Raw genomic sequence first — 21,884 nt, 5'->3', positions numbered from 1 at the left:
TCAAACACAATCCCTCTTTTTAACTCTATTATTATCAAGGAAAATCCTTGGTCTGATCACAGCTTTGTTTTATTTGATCTTGGCAATAATCCACCCGTGTCTCATACCACCTGGAGACTGAATGACGCCCTTATTAAGGACGAAACACAATAGGGAGGAGCTGGCCAAGTCACTAGATTATTTTTGGGCTGAAAATAATCCAGCGGACACTTTGATCAGTTGGTGCACTCATAAATCTGTCATGAGGGGTTATTTAATTAAAATGGGTCACATATATAAGAAAAAAAATGGTAAGAATTTGAAAGATTTATACATTGAATTTCATTCTTGTTCTCATTTAAATAAGCAACATTCTACACCAGAGTAAAGGACCCGCTTAATTCATCTAAAACATTAAATTAATTTAAAGGAGGAAGAAAAGATTAAGTCCAATATTAATAAACTAAAGCTAAATAATTACCACACGGGCAACAGAACCAATAAAAATCTAACAAAAAGACTTCAAAATCAATATGCGAGGAATAGAGTAGAAAGACTGGTTATTGACCATATAGTTTATTCCACCCCCTCCCAAATAGGACAACAATTTAATCAATACTATCAAGAATTATACAATTTAAATCTCTGTCCAAAAACAAAAGATATCCAAAATTATTTACATAATACATTAATTTCGAAAATCACCCCACAAGACTTGGTAATACTAAATAAGAAAATTACTATGGAGGAAGTTAAGTCTCAAATAGACAGATTACCTACAAATAAAACCCCGGGGCATGACAGCTTCACAAATTTATATTATAAATATATGAAGTCGCATTTATTAAACCATATTACTCAGTTTTTTAATCAATTAGCTGAAAATAATATGATACCAAAAGAATTATTACAAGCCAATCTTGTCCCTATATTGAAACATAATAAAGATGGTACGGATCCTAGTAATTATAGACCGATTGCGCTAATTAATGTAGATATGAAGTTATACTCAGCTATTATTGCTGAGAGAATTAAAACCATTATATCAAAAATTATTCACCCCGACCAAATAGGGTTTATTCCTGTAAGATGAGCATCAAATAATTCTCGTAGATTGATTGATATTATTGACTGGTCCAACAGACATAATATTCCCCTCCTTGCCCTGTCACTAGACGCCAAAAGAGCGTTTGACAGGGTCGGGTGGGGATATTTAAGTGAAGTCCTGAAGGCATTCGGATTTACAGGATGGATACATGGTGCTATTTTAGCTCTGTATTCCACCCCCTCTGCCAGAACAGTGGGCCCGAATATAACTGCAGGCTGGTTTGATCTTAAAAATGGTACCAGGCAGGGGTGTCCTCTCTCGCCCCTATTGTATATCTTATCGTTGGAACCCCTAGCTATCAATATTAGGAACAACTTATCAATCACTTCGGTCTCTAATGTTTGAAATTGATAGATATTCTACTATATCTAATTTTAAGCTAAATATTTCAAAATCGACCGCTCTAAGCATTAATATGCCCCTAGAGCAGATTGACAATTTATCTCAGAATTACAAATTTATCTGGACAGATAAGGAAATAAACTATTTGGGTCTAGTTATTCCTGCAAGTATTCCGATCATAATGGAGAGAAACGCCTTGAGTCTAATGAAAAATATGAAACTCAAATAAAAAAAATGGCAAAAATCTGGAAACTTTTTAGATAGGTAGTATCAATATCATAAACTCCTATATTCTACCTAAGTGGCTATATTTTTTTTCTATGGTCCCACTAAAAATGCCTATGCCTTGGTTAGCAATGATTCAATCACATTTCAACAAATTTATCTGGAAGAACAAAAAACCTAGAATTAGCCAGAAAATTCTATCTAAAAATTATCTCAGGGAGGCCTTAGTTTCCCAAGTATTACTTATACTTATTTTGCTAATATTATTCGTCATATTTATATTCTTCAAGATCCACAGGCATTTTTGGAACCATGTTTCATTTTAGAATCGGATGCTGCCCATACTTCTAGATTATATCATTATATGTGGATGGACTTCAAAGAGATTCAAAAATATCCTACCATTTGGTATCCATCTACTTTGCTCCAAACTCTAGAAGCCTGGGCAGAAATTAAGAAAATTTTGGGTATTGTACAAATAATCCCAAGATCTTGTAGACTTAATATTTTAAAAAGTATTATAGAGTATCTTTCACTGACTTCCTGGGGTAATATTGACTTATTAAGTATCTCAGACATTATGTAAGGAGACACTATTTTGTCTTTCCAACAGATTGTCGATAACATACATATTTCTTCTAGAGAGATATTTACTTACCTTCGAATTAAACATTTTATACAGAAATGTGTTATTCCAACCTCCTTTCCGTTGGCTAAGAAGTTGGAAACTTTATTTTGTTATCGAACGGTCTCTAAGGTTACTTCTGTTGCTATCTCCTTGCTTGATGAATCTAGGATCATCCCCCATAAACTGATCAATACTTGGGAGAGGGAATAAAATTTAGTGATTCCCCTAAAGGACTGGCTAGTTTCTTTAATTAACACAAACAAATATATACATTGTCTTAATCTGACCGAATGCCACTTCAAGGTAGTACATAGATGGTACTTTACTCCAACAAGATTGACAAAAATGTATGTGACCTATGATTCCACTTGCTGGAGATGTGGCACATACCCGGGCACATATATTCATATATGTTGGGACTGCCCACTAGTCAAACCGCTTTGGGTATGGGCATTCAATATCTTTTATATAGTAACACTTATGAAACTTAACAAAACTCCAGCTACTGCCCTTCTACATTTAAATTGGCAATTAAAGTCACATAAATATATTTGTTTCACCACTCACTGCTTTGTTGCAGTTAAAATTATTATTGCCAGACAGTGGAAGACCTCTAATTTATTCCAGAAATCCCGTTTGATTGACCAAATTAGATTTCAATTAACAATGGAAAAAGATATTATAGCAAATACGACTGTTTTCTCCAAAAAAAGGGAATGGTATTCTAACTGGCTTCAAAATTTTTCCAACATTTAATTGTAATGTACTTCTGGTTTAGTTGTTCCTCTTCATTCATTTCTAAATACATAAATATATATATATATAATAACAATAATTGGTTTCAATCCGGGCGATTTCAGTATTGTTATATAGTGATAAGCTTTGTTCCCACTAGGCTTTGTTACAGTATTAGGAAATCCTTTCTGCTCTTGTATAGGTGGTGGCCTATCTTTATTTTCCTGTTCTAGTTACTCTCTGTGTATTTGATATATTATGTACAAAGGGGAAGACTTTATAGCAAATGATTGATATCAAATGTTTGTTTTTTATTGTATTAATTGAATACATTTTGTATTGTTATATGTCTATGAATTCTTTTAATACAATGGAAAATCTCTACTAAAAATGTATTATAAAAAAGAAAAAAAAATGATCAGAAATACAGTTTCAACACTATTAATGTTGTAAATTGGTGGTTTTTAATGGAATGTCTATAGAGGCATACAAAGGTCAATTATCAGCAACCATCTTTTCTGTGTTCCAATGGCATGTTGTGCTTGCTAATCCCCAGATTTTACTAATAACATGACGTAAAGTCATGATTTTATTAATGACACGGAGGCGAGTATTATGCTATCTCTTTCTTACTTTATTCCTCAGCAGCAAAGAAAAAATATAACTGAAAGAGAAAAATATGTAGAATATGAAATATATAACAGATAGAACCATATCTGCCGAGTAACAGGGCAGCCAATCAGTCTCTAGGAACAGTCCATAAATCTCCATCGTTGTATTTCCACTTCCTCTTCTTTGCCTTCTGAACCGAAGACCCAAACCGAAACATCCATATTAGTAACGATTAACTTTCAAACTGGTAACTTCCACATAACGAAATCAAGCTGTAAAACAAAGAAATATGTGGTAAACTCCAAACTTAGGACCTGAGTGTAACATATCGTATACATAATACCTGTACATAACGAGTATCCTATTTAGATTAATAAGGATATATGTCACACCCGACAAGAATATGCATTCAAAACAAGTAAACCAAGTGCACTTACCATGAGTGAGAAGATCACCCCGATTGAATCATAAAAATAAACTTACCGCAGATCCATGGGCGGGTGGGTGGGAATAATACTCGCCTCCGTGTCTTTAATAAAATCATGACTTTACGTCATGTTATTAGTAAAATCTGGGGATTTTATTAATGACACGGAGGCTCCTATTATGTTAGTTTAAAGCTGAGCCACCACCAACGAAGAAACATGTTCAATCGGGCGGAAATAGAAATCACGGAACGTAGATTCCTTAGACTAGTCCGCCGCTCTCAAGATATCGTCCAGACGACATCCCATCGTAGAAGCCTTCGATGCCATGGCACCCCTAACCGAATGTGCCGAAAAAATCGAAGTATCAATTCCTGCAGCGGAAAGTAGACCCTTAACCCAGCGGGCTAACGTAGTCGAGGAGACAGGTAGAAACGGTGCCTTAAAGGAAATAAATAGTGGAGGCAAGTCCGTTGACCTCAACTGTCGAGTATGAGCCAAATAGACCTGGAGACAAGCCACAGGACATAAAGCCGGTCTGACGGAGCACCTAGGGTAGTCCACCGACTAGGAAGCCAACTTAGTCCTCATTGAGATATTAAACGACACACCTTCGGGGGTGAACGAAATCGCGTTCCAATCCAGAGCCCTGACGTCCGATACCCTTTTGCACGAAAGTAAACACAGAAACATGACCAGTTTCCATGACAACTGTTTGAGAGTCAGGTCCTCATTACAGGGCCAGGAGTCCAAGAAACCAAGGACAACTTTAACGTCCCAAAATGATGAGTATCTAGAGCTTGGAGGCCTAGCGAAACGGATACCCTTCAACAGTCGACACACAACAGGATGTTGTCCAATCGGAGATCCATCTAGCCCTCTGTGTCCGGCCGAAATAGCCGATCTATAAACATTAAGGGTACGATAGGCCAAACCCGAATCGAAACGTTCAGTCAGGAAACTGAGCAGAGCAGTTAGAGGAGCAGAAAGTGGATCCAGCAATCTTCCCAAGCACCAGCTAGACCACACGCGCCATGCGGACTTGTAGGCCTGCCTGGTACCTGGCGCCCAGGCATTCTCCAAGAGTCGAGCAGTCGCCTGCGAAACGTCCGTGACACACCAGGGTCCCCTGAGATCAGCCAAGCCGTGAGTTGGAGCAAGTTCTGATCCACCAATTCGTGCGAGTTCCCATCCGGGTCTAGAAGCACATCCGGCCTCATTTCGATCATCCGTGGGAAGTCTATGGCCATTTCCAGGAGACGGGGGAACCACGGTTGAGATTGCCACAGGGGAACCACCATTACCAGCGTGCAATCCTGCCTGGTCGCGTACGTCAGCGTCCGGGATATCAGATTGAACGGTGGGAACGCAAAGTGGCGCCCTTGCGGCCACGTCTGTAAGAACGCGTCCACCGCAGCGGCTGTCGGGTCCGGTCTCCAACTGAAGTACTGGGGCAGTTGGGAGTTCAGTCTGGACGCGAACAAGTCCAGGCGTAGAGGACCCCATAGCCGGTCCATCCTTTGGAAGGTTGAGGATAGTAAATGCCAGTCTCCTGAATCTTTCAGGTAACGCGAATTCCAATCCGCCCATTCGTTGTCCAGTCCCGGAATATGTTCGGCCGTAACCGATATAGCGTTGTGGAGGCAAAACTGCCAGAAGTCCCTTGCCAGGTTCGCCAGCTGTTTCGATTTCGTACCACCCAGGTGGTTTATGTACCTGACTGCGGACACATTGTCCATGCGCAGTAGTACGCAGCAATTCCCTTGAGTCGGAGATAGGCTCCGAATGGCGAACGAACCTGCCAGAAGCTCCAGGCAATTTATGTGTAAGGTCGACTCGACCTCGGACCATCTTCCACCGGTGGAGATACTGCCACAGCGAACGCCCCAACCGTGTAGGCTCGTGTCCGACTCTATAACCATGTCCGGCACGGAGCCGAAGATGGCCCGGCCGTTCCATGCCTCCATGTGGTCCAACCACCATCGTAGCTCGTCTCTGGAGTCGTCGTCCAGGATCAATACGCTCTCGTACGAGCCCCCGGCCCGAAGATGGGAACCTTTCAAACGTTGTAGGGCCCGGTAATGTAATGGGCCTGGGAAAATCGCTTGAATTGAAGAGGCCAAGAGGCCGATCACTCTCGCCAGTTGCCGGACGGAGAGAGAGGAGGCCCGTAGTGCACGCCGTATCTCCTTCTTCATCGACCGAAGTTTGCTTTCCGGTAGGAACAGAAACTGGGTGACCGAATCGACCTCGAAGCCCAGGAATTCTATCCTCTGTACCGGTTTCACAATGGATTTTTCCCAATTCACGAAGAAGCCCAGGCCTTCCAGGAGGTTTACCGTCCATCCCAGGTGTCTGAGAAGTTGGTCGGGGGACGAGGACATAATCAATATGTCGTCCAGGTAAATAATCATGCGGACCCCTCGGGCCCTGAGGAAAGCCACCACGGGCTTCATCACCTTCGTGAAACACCATGGAGCCGAAGATAGACCGAACGGCAGACAGGTAAACCGCCATCGACGACCTTGCCACGTAAAGTGCAATAAGTCCCAGTGCTCTTTTGCCATGGGTATAGTCAAGTAGGCATCTTTGAGGTCCAATTTGACCATCCAATCCCCTTGACGTAGCAGGTCCCGGAGACAGTGGGCACCCTCCATCTTGAAGTGATGGTAACGGAGGAAAAAATTTAGGTGTTTGAGGTTTACCACCGGGCGGACACCTCCGCCTTTCTTGGCGACAAGAAACAAATTGCTCAGAAATCCTGGGTGGTCGTAAGGGATTTCTTGAATGGCCTGTTTGGCAGACAACTCCGCGATCTCCGCGGTAATTAGCTCGGACTGATCGTCCGTCAGTCTCAGTTCCTGTGGGATAAAAGTCTGGACAGGGGGAGACAACAGATCCAGATGGAAACCCCTGACCGTCTCCAGATCCCATACATCTGTGGTGATCATACCCCACATATCTAGGAATAGTGCTAATCTGCCCCCCACACTTGTTCTGCAAGACATACGTATTGGGGTACTCACCGTAAGGGCGTCTGTATGAGGGTTGTCCACGACCTCCTCGACTTTGCCAAGGTCTCCCACGAGAGGCTTATACTCCTGGTAGGTTCGGGGGGCGGAGAAGGAACCTCTGTGGGTCCGCGAGGGACCTCGAGCTCCACGGCCGGGCGGACGGCTCCTATACCTCCCGGCCCCATGGAAAACCTTAGGGCCAAAAACCCACTTCAGGTTAGACTGCGCATTATCAAGAACGGTGAAGGTACGCACAAAGGAGCCCAAGTCCTTGACAAAACACTCCCCAAAGAGCATACCTTTGGCCGAGGCACCCGGCTCCTTCACAGCAAGGTTTACCAACTTTGGCTCAATTTTGAGCAAAATCGCCTTGCGGCGTTCAGCCGACATGGCCGTATTTGCGTTGCCAAGGAGGCAAATTAACCTCTGGACCCACCCAATCGCCTCATCGAGGTCGATTGGTTTTGTCCCAGCTTTAGCTGCCTCCAAAAGCTCATAGAGCTTGGCAGCGGGGCCCAGGGTGTCCAGGATCTTGTCCTGGCAATTATGCAATGAAAACTCCAGCCCCTTCCTGGGCTTCCAACCTGTTTTAGCCAGGAATTGGGAGATCTGAGGGTCAACCTCCGGCGTCTTGCACGCCGCATCAGGCACGGAAGGCCTCGGGCACTCGGCCCTCAATTTACTGCGCCCCTCTTTGGAGAGAGGGGTACGCATACGAAGTGCCAGATAACTGGCAATGTGCGCGGGCGGGTCCCATTCCGCCGAGCGAGGATGGCGAAGATCATCGGGATCGAACAGGGGGTAACCCTGAGGATCACAGATGTCCTGCCCCTCACCCGGAGGAAGTGCCGAAGCGTCAAACTCAGCCTCATCGCCGGAGCCCCCTTCCTCATTGGAGGTGTAATCAGGGGGGTCCGAATCCGACTCTCCAGTCTGATCGGTATCCGATCCATCATCACGGGCACGTGCCCGTTTCCATTTTCTGGCCGATTTTGCCCGGCCAGCGGCTCTCTTGCGCGGAAACGCGCCATCTTGGACGGCCATGGGCACGTCAGTCAGGGCAGTTAACACCTGCGTCACATCTGGAGAGACATGTTTAACCTTTGTTTGAGCCTTGCGACCCGCCTGAGTCTGAACTGCAGGCATGGGAGCAGGCAACATGACAGGGGTCAAAGGCAGTGTTAACGCCTGTTGGATAGTGTGGGAGAGGGACGAGGACACGGTCCCCATGGCCGAAGCCAGAGCCCTCTGCATAGTAGAATCAATAAGGGCCTGGAACTCCTGGGAGGGAGTAAGACCTAAGTCCCCTGCATTAGGAGTCTTAGAGGGGTCCATAATGGGGTAACTGGGGCTACCAGAACCCTCACTTCCAGCCTGCATAATGCGCAGAGCAGAAAATAAATTTATGCACTGCACCTTTAAATAATAAAAATCAGGCACCGAGCAACCGGTGCAATACTGAATCAGGGCAGTATTAGGGGGAACACACAGAGTTAACAATAGGGGTTGATTAACCCACAAGCAAAAATACCTGCACAGAACAGTTACAGGGAAGAGGTAAGGGAGCCGACCCGTTGAAAAAGCCGCCCAGCCCTCATGCGATGAGGCAGAAGATGGCCGCCGTGTGCAGAGCGCGCCACGCTGCCACTAAGCTCCTCCCCCGCCAATGGCCGGGGAGCGCGTGAATCACACGCGGCCGGGAACTCCCTCGCACCAGCGGGTGCGAGGAGATAGCTATTGGGTCGGCAAACAAACGCGGCCGCACACGCAGCCGCGAGGGGAGAGGGAAGGGAACCAAGGAGTACAAAACTCCGATGCAAGTCTCCCCTGCTAGCCGCGAACCCTGTCTGGGTGAGTGAAAAGGCAACCCAGACAGGGGAAGCGGCGGGAAAAACGCAGGGGAGGCAAACAGTAGCAAAAAGCCTCAATAAAAATAAACAAAATAAACGAAAATATACAGAAAAACAGCAAGCAATGTGATCAACAATAACATTTGGGTAGTAAACACAGGGTACAAAACCCTAATAAACACAATCAAGCACACAATTTAGGAGAGAAAAAATAATACTTAGCTGGTCTGAGGACAGCAGCAAAGAAAGAGGAAGTGGAAATACAAGGATGGAGATTTATGGACTGTTCCTAGAGACTGATTGGCTGCCCTGTTACTAGGCAGATATGGTTGTATCTGTTATATATTTCATATTCTACATATTTTTCTCTTTCAGTTATATTTTTTTCTTTGCTGCTGAGGAATAAAGTAAGAAAGAGATAGCATAATAGGAGCCTCCGTGTCATTAATAAAATCCAAGTTTATACATTAAAAAGGCTAATGGAGAATTAGAAAATGCTTTTGCAATTATGGTAGCACAACAAAGTATGGCAATGTGATGATCTGTGGGTGCTTTGATGGTGGTAAAGTAGGAAATTAATATGGGTAAAAGGGGAAGGTTATCACTCCATTTTGCAGAGCCATGCCACACCCTGTAGATGGCGCTTGATTGGAGCCATTGGAGCCTCCTACAACAGAACTATGATTCAACATACAGCTCAAAACTATGCAAGAACTATTGAGGGTAGTAGCAGTCAGCAGAAATTCTGTCTTTAATTGCCAGCACAGTCACTAGATCTCAACTTTATTGAGCTATTGTGGGAGCAGCTTGACAGTATGATACATAAGAAGTGCCCATCAAGCCAATCTAACTTGTGGGAGGTGCTTCAGGAAACATGTGGTGAAATCTCTTCAGATTACCTCAAAAACTTGACAATGTAAATGCCAAATCTCTTCAAGACTATAATTGCTGCACATTGAAGATTCTTAAATGAAAACTAAGTTTGAAGTTTTTTTTCAGCTACTTGTTACTGTTTATTTTAGTTATTTCAATAAAAAGTTTAAAGAACACAATTATTTCACTTAAAATTCATTATTTCTAACCTTGTCAATGATTACATTTCCTATTCAAACTAATTTCATATATATTTTCATGGAAAATAAGGACATTTTTAGGTGACAACAAACCTTTGAATGCCAGTATAGGTTGTAGTAAAACTATCTATATTTACCACCCCTTGTAACTGCTTAAAGGACCACTCTAGTGCCAGGAAAACATACTCGTTTTCCTGGCACTAGAGTGCCCTGAGGGTGCCCCCACCCTCAGGGACCCACTCCCGCCCGGCTCTGGAAAGGGGAAAGGGGTAAAAACTTACCTTTTTCCAGCGCTGGGCGGAGAGATCTCCTCCTGCTCTCCTCCTCCGATCCGCCTCTTCTCCTCCCCGTCGGCTGAATGCGCACGCGCGGCAAGAGCTGCGCGCGCATTCAGCCGGTCACATAGGAAAGCATTCTCAATGCTTTCCTATGGACGCTGGCGTGCTCTCACTGTGAAAATCACAGTGAGAAGCACGCAAGCGCCTCTAGCGGCTGTCAATGAGACAGCCACTAGAGGACATAGGGGGAAGGCTTAACCCATTCACAAACATAGCAGTTTCTCTGAAACTGCTATGTTTATGAAAAAATGGGTTAACCCTAGAAGGACCTGGCACCCAGACCACCTCATTAAGCTGAAGTGGTCTGGGTGCCTAGAGTGGTCCTTTAATATACATAGCCAAGGCTGTACATATTGAGCACTGCCCACGTGGCGAGGCTGATGTGTGTATATATGATGTCCTTGAATGTGTTTTAAGTGGTTGTTGGGTGTGATAAGACAGTGCTTAAGATGTTCATCACATTCACCATTGGTGGCAATGGAGCAGGCAACAGAGTCTGCATTTCTAGAAATGCACAGTTGTCTGCAAATGCTCGCTTATGCTGTGAAGGTCATAATGATGGAGATTGCTGTGATATATCATGTGACACCTTGAGACTTCAGCAGCCTCTTTATGTCATATCCATATGTTACTTATGCCACATAAGCAGGGCCATTCATGCAGGGTTACGTGAGTTTTTTTGCATAAAAATAGCCCTCCCAAGTTAAAAGTTTGCCTTTCCACTTTTGCGGAGAACCCCACTTACGAAAGTTGAGTTTCTTTGTAAAGAGAGAGAACCAAACAATGATTAGAGGGCGAGGCAAAGCATCAAAAGCAGATGGATGCATGAATGGAGCCCTCCATGAGTTATAACGATATTAAAGGGTCCTCTGCTTGGTATCAAATGCAGAAAAAGCACACAATACAGCTAACCATCATGGGTGGAAAGACCAAAAAGGACCGACAAGCCCAGGCAGGGCATGAATATCAGGAATTTGCTCCTACAGACATAGGGTGCATATGGGCCCAATATGGCTTCCGATCTCAAAATATTCTCTGACTTCTCAGAAGAGTTCTTGTTGAGCACGGGAAATGATGGCATGACGACTCAAAATCACCCTCAGTCAGCCTTCAGAGGTGTTAACTTGGCACCAGTGACAGATGCAAACCTGAAAGCAATGCTCACGGATCTACATAAGACCCTCCAGGCAGATGTGGCCTCACTGCGTGTGCACCTTACAGTTCTAGTTGGCAGGCTAGGATCAGTGGAAACCTCATCATAGATGCATCCTCTGAAAATAACTTTTCTTAAGCAAGAATTCCAGACCCTCAAAAATCAGCAAACAATCTAGAAGTACCTGAGAGATGAAGACATGAGGTGCTGCAATAACCTGAAGATCAGAGGTATACCACCAGAAGAATGTCACCTTCTACGGAATTTTCAGAATCCCTAAACCATGAAGAGCCCCAGACACATTGCCCTGAGACCTGGTGGTACATATTTAGATTCATAGAGATAAAGTAGCTGTGAAGGCTGCTATGAAGGGGACATCTGCTTACAACTTTGAAAATTTAAAGCTATGATTCTACACTGATTTGTCTGGTGACAAGCTACAATAGCAGAAATCTTGCAACCAATCACACTCTGCTGCAGGAATATGGCATCCGGTATCAGTGGCACTTCTCACAGACCGTGCAGGTCCTCCATGCTGACTCATCTCACCCTGTTCAAGATCTATAGGAAGCAGCTGCAGCTGCTCTGCAGGACTCGCTGCAGCAATCTAGGCCTCTACGTCCAGGGCCAGATTAAGAGCTCAGTGGGCCTGGTGCTGACAATTATGATGGGGCCTAATTACAGAATCTTATCGACCAAAAACATTAAAACAATCATACCTCCCAAGCGTTATGTATCTGATGGAGATGGTGTTGGAGGGAAACTCAAAGGATGCAGCTTTAAGAAAACACATTGTCTATGCTAATCTCTCTCCAATTTATGCTTTCATCTTTCAAGTAAATTCACACCCCGTAACAGCAGTGTCCAGTGAAGCAGGAAGTCTATGGGCATGGTAAAAGGGTTGGCCACTGACGTGAATCACGTGACCAGGACTGCCAAAAGAGGCGAACATGCCCAAAAGGGGGCATGTCTGTCCAAAGAGTTGGAAGGCCAGCCTGGCATCAGTGTCCCTATGTATCTCAGTGTCCACATGTCGCTCAGTCCCCTAGTCTCCCAGTGTCCGAGTGTCCCTATTTCTTCCCGTGTCCCCATGTCTCAGTGTCTCCCGTGTCACTAGGGTACTAGGGGGCACTGAGAGACATGTGGACACAGTGATACATGGGGACACTGAGACACCAGGGGCACTGAGACACCAGGGGACACTGAGACACTTAGGGACACTGAGACACTTAGGGACACTTGGAGACATGGGGCACTTGTGGATACAGACATGGGAACACTGGGAGACATGGAGCCACTGGGAGACATGGGGACACAGACACTAGGGACACAGAGACTGAGAGACATGGAGACACTATGTCCCTAGTGTCTCCATGTCCCAATATGTCTCCCAATGTCCCTATGTCTCACAGCATCCCTATGTGTCAGCATCCCCATGTCTCACAGTGTCCCCTAGTGCCTCAGTGTCCCCTAGTGTCTGTGTCCCCATGTGTCCCCTAGTGTCTCAGTGTCCCCATGTTTCCCTGCTGCCTCCCCACTCGCAATCATTCACTTCCCTGAACTGTAGCCTGTCTCTGCAGGCTGGAAGCTGCTGTCTGAACTCTCTGTGCTGTGAGTAGAGAGAGGCAGGGAGGGATATGCTGTAACTTCCTATCCCTGCCTTTTTTCCACACATAGTGACCCCTACTGGCTGGTGCTGGTATTGCAGAGTAATCTCCATTTATACTGAGAAAAATATTACTGCAATACCTGCACGGCCAGCCAGCCTCAAATACCAGTCAGGTGGCAAATCCAAGAGGAGTGTGTTAAAAAAAAAAAAAGTTAAAATTGTTTTTTTTGTTGTTTGTTTTTAAATGGGCCTATTCCATGGGCCTGGGCCTGGAGCTGCAGCTCCATCAGCCCCTATGTTAATCCGGCCCTGTCTACGTCCACACACAAGTCAAACCATTCGTCCCTCAATGGGCCTTCTCCGACACACTGCAACCATGACCTGAGGCTTCATACCACTTAATTGACCCAACATTTCATCACTGATCAGAACTGGATAAAGTTAGAAGTTTCTTTTTATTTACTTGTATATTTTTGGAAGCTATTTGATTTCTTTATTTGCACTTGACAGGGTACACCGCTTGTTTAAACGATTTGGCAGAGAGGTTGGCTCTTGCATCCACCCCCCACCCCCTGACTCTATTTCTGTGTAAACTAAGGTTGCTGAGCTCTCTAGGGCCCAGAGGCATTAATATACCTAGGCAATCAATCCACCATCCATGGTTTGCCTACTGCGCAGCATGAGTTTTCGCTGGATGGCAGGTTCATTGTTGTTTAATTTAATTCACTTAATTTTCTTGCCAGTTGGGTAGTGATCATGCCCATGCAGGGCCCGAAGCTTGCTGCTGTATAAATCATATGCCTAAGGTTTAGTTTTTTTAATCACTCTCTACAGCTGCCTTTGTGTAATGTTGTTTCAATTAATAGATGGAACACAACTGCAGAAAACGTTGATTTAATTATTTAATCAATACTCAGGAGGAAATATAATTGATTAGAGCAGTTACTGTAGCTTTAAGTACTTTAGTATGGGTGTTAGTTGTTTAAAACAGTACAAGCAGTAGCAGATTTGCAACAGAGTAGCAATAGCAATTAAGATTAATCCAAATATAAGGAGAAGAGTTCAGGGCTGTTATTATTTGCAGGTAGCAGTAGAAAGTGCTAAAATAATAGCAGGTTGGCAATTGCAGAAGCAAGCAGACAAAGTCCAAAATAAATTGAAGTGATACTTAGCGTTCAGTGGAATATAGATCCAGAGCTCTTATTAACTCAGAGCGATGAGACAGGAGACAGGAAACAAGGTTATATAGCAAGAGGTTGGTAGTTGTTAAGCAAGCAGGCAATTCCAATTTAAACTTTAAGTGATACTTAGCGTTCAGTGGGAGATAGTTCCAGAGCTCTTATTTAGTGCTGTATCCAATGAGAGAGAAACTTCTTATGAAACAAAAGCAGAGGTCCTATTCAGTCCGAGGTCGAGGTGAGGAGAAGGTAGGTTATCGATGTCCAGTCCGGGTTCGGTACACGCATCTGTGGTTTGCAGTAGTTGTAGCCGGTCTGAGGAACTTTGGGGAAAGCTTCTTCAATAATCCAGCATTTTGAATCTGGCGCGGTCTCCTTATGTAGTGTGAGGAGACTGCGTCAGAGAAGGGGGCGTGGCAGTGCTCCGTCTATGCGGAAGTGCCTGGTAAATGGTGATGCCGACAGGTATGACCTGACACTTTGGCTCTTTAGTTTTAGTTGCGCATAGTTCATTCCTTATAAACATAAAAACTCTCCTCTGTATATTACGCAAAACCACAAATTAAGTATAAAAACTGGCCCACTGGAAGTAATCTCAATGTGCTTGCCTGACATTACCATAACATCTTGGATAAATAGTGGGATCCTGGTAATTGGGGACCTATACCTGAAAAAAAATGTGGCCTCTTTTCCAACTCTACATTGTAAATATGGTCTCCCGGCTCGTTAGCTCTTTAATTATATTAGGATTATGTCCTTTCCTATATCAAATCTTCCTACGCCTCCACAGATATGGGAGGAATTTTTGTCTTCGGACACTTTGAAAAACACAGTCTCGAAGACCTTAAGATTTTTTATTTTCTATGTATCATTTCAGAAACCCAGGTCTTTTCTTTAGTGGGAGTTACACGGGGTGGTCCTATCCTCTGCAGAACTGATTCAAAGCCTTGCGTAGTTCACTGCATCAATTTGCATGAGCAATTTTTAAGCTTACTCACCGATGGTATATGGTTCAATCCAGATTGTTTAAATTCCAGTCGGGAATGAGTATTGTTGGAGAGGCCAACTTGAGCTGGGCAGTCAACTTCACATCTGGTGGGCATGTGGCTGCCTTCATAAATTTAAAGCTACACTCAAAAATTTGCTCAGGAACTTATTCGGACTTAGTTAGTTCAGAAATAACCCCACAAACATTTCTTCTCCACCTAGTTATTACAACACCTAATAAACACCAGACCTTTCTGCTTATCAACATCTTGCTCACGTTTAAAATGTGTCTGGCCAGATGCTGGAAGCAGAAAGACCTTCCTTTGTGGCTAGAGATTAAAGCCCAAATGAAATTCCAGTCCAATTCCACAAAATACTTTTATAACGACGATGAGTCAAAAAGAAACCTATATAATAAAATCTGGCATCCATAGCTGACTCTCACTTCTAAGATCTGTCTCCCCCCTCTGGTGTGTCTCCCGCTCCACCCTGAGGAGTTGTGAGTACCTACCTATTAAGATTTTTTTAGCTAACGTTTAGCATTCTGTCCACTTACCCTGTGTCATAACATAGTTCTATGTAACCTGTCTGTACCCCCTGCCACCAACCACTTTATGCTGGTTTGAGTGTGTATGTATGATGAAAGCTTGCGGCTGTATTTTTTTTTTTTCTTCCTTTCCTCTTTTTCTCTCTCTTTTCTTTCTTTCTTTTTTAATCTCTTTCCTCATGGTATTATGAAACTCTTGCTTGTAACAGTCTTAGCATTAACAATACAGTCTATTCCGATTTATTAAAATGAAAGTTAATACATGATTATCATTCTTTCCTGATCATCTGTGTCATCTATGATTAATCTGTAATTATATAGCGTCAGGTAATATGTATATTCTGTCTATTTTTATATGTATCTTTTTTTTTTTTTTACCTCTCTTTTATAAAATGTAATAAAGATTTATAAATATATTAAATATATATATATATATATATATATATATATATATATATATAAACTCTCACCTCACAGAATCACCCATCATTGTACATTGCTATTCAATGTATATTTCTGTATTATGGTAATTTTTCTATATCAGTATGTATTTTCAACCTTGCCTTGTATTTGTGGTGAGTTGAGTACAAATAAATAATTTAAAAAACAAAACAAAAAAAAACAATGATTATTTACTAAAGCCTGAATGGTCACATACTAAATAGAGAAAATCCATTTAGTTGCATATGGGATTATTTGTACTACAAATTCCACACATTTTTCACACTAATGTCTAAATTGTGCTGTTCTTGCGTTCTGATTTGATCTGCAACTATCTCTAGGTAGGTGGAACACTGTGTTCTGGCATGGTGAGCATTACGTTTTTCACAGTAGCACTTCTCTGTGATCAGACCAAATGGGCTAGCCTTCGCTTACCACATGCATCAATGAGTCTTTGTGCCCCTGATGCTGGTTCACCAGTTATCCATTCTTACACCACTTTTGTTAGGTACTAACCACTGCATACCGGTAACACCCACAAGACTTGCTGTTTTGGAGATGCTCTGACCCAGTCGTCTAGCTTTCACTATTTGGCCCTTGTCAAAGTCACTCAGAACTTTTCACTTACCCATTTGTTCTGCTTCTAAAACATGAGATTCATAAACTGACTGTTCACTGTTCATTTTACCTCCCTTAACCCCTTAAGGACCAAACTTCTGGAATAAAAGGGAATCATGACATGTCATGTGTCCGTAAGGGGTTAAAAAAAAGTGGGGTCACAGGGTAAGGGGGGCCCATTGCAAGATATAGAAAGCCATGGGGAGGACAGCTCTCTGCCCCTTTTATTTTTAAGTATTGCAATTATTGAAAGTCTTCATGAGGAAGAGTCTCTAGGATTCTAATTGATAGTGCGATTGAAAGCCACTAGAGGGATCCTTATTATTGATAAATGTAAACATTGCTGTTTCTAATACATGACAATGCTTACATTTGTCAGACTGCAAGGGCACCACAACAAGTATATTAAGATGTAATGGTTTTAAAGCTTAGCTTATTTTTTTTGCCATGTTGCTTACTTTTATTGCAAATAGGGACTGTCACTTTCAGAGAAGTAACACCTTGGAAACTTTATTGGTATGCTATAACTGGTTTATAATTTTGTGTCATTTAATACAAGATTATATTTTTCTTTACCATAAGTGAGGTCTTTATTACATACCATTCAATGTGCTTGGTTCAGATAGATCTTTGTTGAAAATATACTTTTCATGTTCCATACACTGTTTAAGGTGTTTGCTTAGGGATTTGGGAAGAGAGAAGGTAACGTTTTTCTTTGTTTTTTTACTGTATGTATTGGGACTGATGTGTACAATGGTCGTTGCTGCTGCCCAGGAGTGATGGAAGTTTGAGTGCAGGACTTGTTTTTTTGTAATATGTTTGCTTGTTGAAAGTGGCTGACTTGACTGGTATGAGCAGGCTGGCTATGTTCCTGCAATAATAGTACTTGCATGGCTCAATGGGAAAACTAAACTTCCCCAACTGATATGAGTAAGGACGGGGGTGGAGCTTGAGTGCCTCAGATTAATACGAAAGTGAAGAAAATGCAAAGGAATTAAAAAGTATATATTTAGGGACACATCTCTAGGAATAAGGTGTTATGGTTATGGTTCCTAAAATGACCCTTTAATTTAATGTTTTAACAGGACCGTCTCATTCATAAATATATTTCAAAGTAGATTGTCTGTGGTCCTCTGTTATGAGTGCTCTTTATTGCTGTCAATGGTTTTTAAAAACACTTTTAAATTATTTTTACAGAAGTGAAACCCCTCTCAACTAATACAATTAATGTGGAGATCAAAGCTTCAATGAACAAAGGCTCCAACACGAAGTCTGCTAAGCAAACATTACCTGCACCATCAGGTCCACGTCTTACTGTAACTAAATCACCAGGACAAACACAGCCACATGTACCAGCTACTAACCAAAGACCACCAGCTAGACCTCAGCCTGGAAGAGGGAGAGCTCAAAATCATGACCGTTGAATATTGTTGGTAAATCAGTGCATATTCATTTTGGAATGTAAAATCTTCTACGTATAAAAATGTATATCTGTTTTACATATGATTATTTTTATTTTGTTAAAGTAGGCATATTGTCATGTTGACCTTGAGATGACCTCCTGTGTTCTTCACAGACCTAAACTCTACACACCATTTTATTTTGCTAGATTAGTGACACCAGGTTGTAAGCCTCCTGGTTTCCTCATGGTTTAAAGGAGTACACAATTTCAGAAAAAATAAATTGTTTTGATCTCCAAATCAGTGTTCAATTGAAATGAAATTATTTCTATATATTGCTGATAAACCACTAGAAGAGTTTCACTACTAACTCTGATTGTCATTGCTCCCCTTTAATGCTCATTTTAAGCACATTTTATAAATTCTATTTTGATTTTATATTACAATACATGCATTTAACATTTGCAGCTGTTGCTAAATATTTTGTGGTGTCACAAGATAATTTTATAACATGACAGGAGGCTTTGTATTTGCTTAAGCCTCTCTTTACTAGAACTCCACAGCAGCACAGAAAAACAACCAATCAGAAAAAAGTTAGGTACTATAAAACTCCCCTCCCCATGCATCATTTCCTCTTTCTTTGCGGCTCTGCAGACAGTACAGGTTAGAGTACCACTGCCTCCTGCTTCTAGTTGGTGACTTTGGGATTTATTTATGATTTATATTACTTATATTTAGTTTATTTGGGATTATCTGTCTTTTGGTCCTGGGGATTCCTTTTCAGTTTGCTTCTCCTGTAATTTCCCCCCTGTTTTAGGCTCTCGATTACTGTTATTTAAGTTGCAGTGAGTTTCTAATAAGATTCTTACTTTGCAGAAATCCATGTGCTAAAGATCTGTTATTTTAAAATAACTCATTGCTGGAATCTCCAGATTTGTCATACTATTGTCCCCCTTTTCAGTCTGTCTATATATGTCTATTTGTTATGTTATTAGAATAATATCCATTTTAGAAATCACCTTTTATTGAGTGTGCTGGTTGTCTTTGACATGTGTTTTTCTGGGTGTGTGCCATGGAACTATCCCTATTTCATACACACAGGAGACATGCAGTATATGCACATTATATTCTTGTCTTTCGATATGTGTTCCTTATGTACAGGGCTTTCTGTCAGTTTCCCGTCCTTTTCACCCGCGAGCTGCGGGTGCGCCGCTCAAGGTTTCCGGTGACTAGCCGTTTCAGGTGGCTAGCCGTTTTATGCATACTGGCATCGGAGGTACTCGCGGTCGGACGCCCATGGCTGCCTCGCCGCATCCGGCTCCTTCTCAGGGCCGCGGGAGGAGGGCACGCCTGCTTGCGGCCCCTCTTCCACCCACGGTGGTCGGATCTCGTCAAGGTTGCCCTGCAGGGATTCACCGGCTGATTTTACAGGTTTCCTGTAGTTTAGCTATAGATATACAGTTTATATCCCAGGTATCTGTGAGTTTTCAAGGACAGTGTATATATATATATCACAACTTGCAGTGAGTTTTTTCAGTGTAAATCACAGCTTTCTCTCAATTTTTACTGACAGTGTATATCTCACATTACTGTGAGTTACTAGTATATATGAATGCAGTTATACAGGCTCTGTACAGGGTGTATGCAGAGTCAATGTGCTAGTTAACTCTAGGATTGATGTGCTTCACAGTAGATATATGCTGGTCCAGCTATGGAGTCTCAGATGAGACTACTCTGGTATTAATTCACTGTCCATGGCATAGGTTAAAAGCTAAGCAGACCTGGCTCTGGCTCAAACTGGTATGGGAGACCAGTCTATGCTGATACTATTCTATATGGAGATTCAGTAGGTAGGCTATTGTTTAACCCTTTAAGTCCGGAGGACGTACTATTACGCCACGCAGAAACCGGCTCTAAACGCCGGCGGGCGTAATAGTACGTCCTCGCTTTTATTGCCGCCCACGTGGCCGGCTGTATTCTCCCACTGCAGATCGCGGTCGGGGGGGATGCCTGGCCCCCCGGGCAACCCCCCCTGTGGCCGGTGACCGCGATCTGCAGTCTCTGATCGCAGTGACAGGCTGTCACTGCGACCAGTATTTAGCATGTGTCAGCTGATTTCAAATCGGCTGACACATGCGGCCGGCGGCTTTCCCGTTGTGCAGATCGCGGTCGGGGGACTTACCTGGCCCCCCCAGGCAGTCCCCCTGGGGTCAGTGACCGCGATCTGCTAAGTCTGATCGCAGTGACAGGCTGTCACTGCGATCTCAAAGCACTCTGATCGCAGTGACAGCCTGTCACTGCGATCAGTGTTACATGTGTCAGCCTATTGGCTGACACATGTAACTGGCACAGTGATCCCCCTGCAGATTGGAAGGGGGGAGTGCTTGTACCACCCAGGCACTCCCCCCTGTGGTCAATTACCCAATCTGCAGGAGGTGATCACAGTGACAGGCAGTCACTGTGATCACTGATCCTGTGTGTCAGCCAGTGATGTGAAATCACTGGCTGACACTGTCTCTGCCCCCTGTCCTGTAAAAAAAATAAAATATTAGTTCAAAAAATAAATTAAAAAAATTACAGTTACGGGGGCGTGGCCTGACCGCCGAAGAAGATGGCAGCATAATCCTGTAGCTCCCTCTTCCCCGCTATTCGAATCTGCAAATATCCGCAGTTACGAGCACCCAAAACGCCACAGACAACCCGGACAACGTTATACTGGGCACCCCTCACACGGAACAGGGAAAGCAAAAAAAAGACCCCAAAGAACAGACTCCGTCCGTCGCCACGATGTTCCGCTCCCAACCGGAGCCTGACGGGCCGTCCTGCCGCCAAAACATGACAGACAAAAATACAGCAGACAGAGATGGAAACACGGCCGACCCCAGCAGCCCTGTGCGGGACGCCCCTCTCATCCTGCAAGTAATGCGGCAAATGCTCCACGAAGCCACGGCAGACATTAAATCCCACATGGCAACGGAGCTCGATAAGAGGCTCGTAGGCCTCCGTGAAGATATCACATCCCTAACACAGAGAGCAGATGATACCGAAGAACAATAAGATAAGAGGAGTGTGTCAGACACCTCATAAACATATGAGAGTGAGTGACAAACAATGGTCAGTTCGGTGGTTCCAGTTCCACCATAAAGGGCTTGTACCCAGATTAGAGTATTAAACAAAAGGTAAATAAACAATGTAGAGACTCACCGAAGTGAGGCTCATGAGCTGGTTTTTGAACAATAAATACTTAATAACTTAACATATATACAAATGACTCAACCAGACGCACTGTATAGTATCTATATTATCCTGATGTGTGGCTCCAAATATAGGGCATAGGTTCTAATAAAAATACTTTATAGTGTTCTTTGACAGAACAGAAATCCATAAGAACACATAATGCCTCCGAGGAGTGCCAGCAAGGAGAGATACGATATAATAAGAAATGGAATGCACAGGCTATAGAGATAGTGGTGGATTCTCTAAACAGTGATTAGAATAGAGAATCACCCAAGATTAAATTGGTATACTGCAATTGATGCAAATGAAAGCATAATCATAGGTATCTTGGATAAAGCGCCTCCAAAATATATGAGGCTAATCAATAGAAGATCTGAGAAATTCT

The 21,884-nt window shown here is 43.1% G+C and overlaps 1 protein-coding gene across 1 annotated transcript in view; it reads left to right on the top strand.

Annotated features, from left to right (window-relative positions):
• Positions 1-18,286, top strand: part of LOC134612181 (transmembrane channel-like protein 2-B) — a 167,218-nt gene extending 148,932 nt beyond the window's left edge. The window contains exon 20 of the mRNA XM_063456537.1: positions 18,060-18,286. Coding sequence (XP_063312607.1) covers positions 18,060-18,286 — 227 coding nt within the window. The remainder of the gene's footprint in view (positions 1-18,059) is intronic.
• The last annotated feature ends 3,598 nt before the right edge of the window (positions 18,287-21,884 follow it).

The sequence above is a fragment of the Pelobates fuscus genome, chromosome 5 (genome assembly GCF_036172605.1).
Source record: "Pelobates fuscus isolate aPelFus1 chromosome 5, aPelFus1.pri, whole genome shotgun sequence".
NCBI lineage: Eukaryota > Metazoa > Chordata > Amphibia > Anura > Pelobatidae > Pelobates > Pelobates fuscus.
The sequence above is the reverse complement of the archived record's forward strand: the minus strand, read 5'-3'. Positions and strand labels throughout refer to the sequence as shown.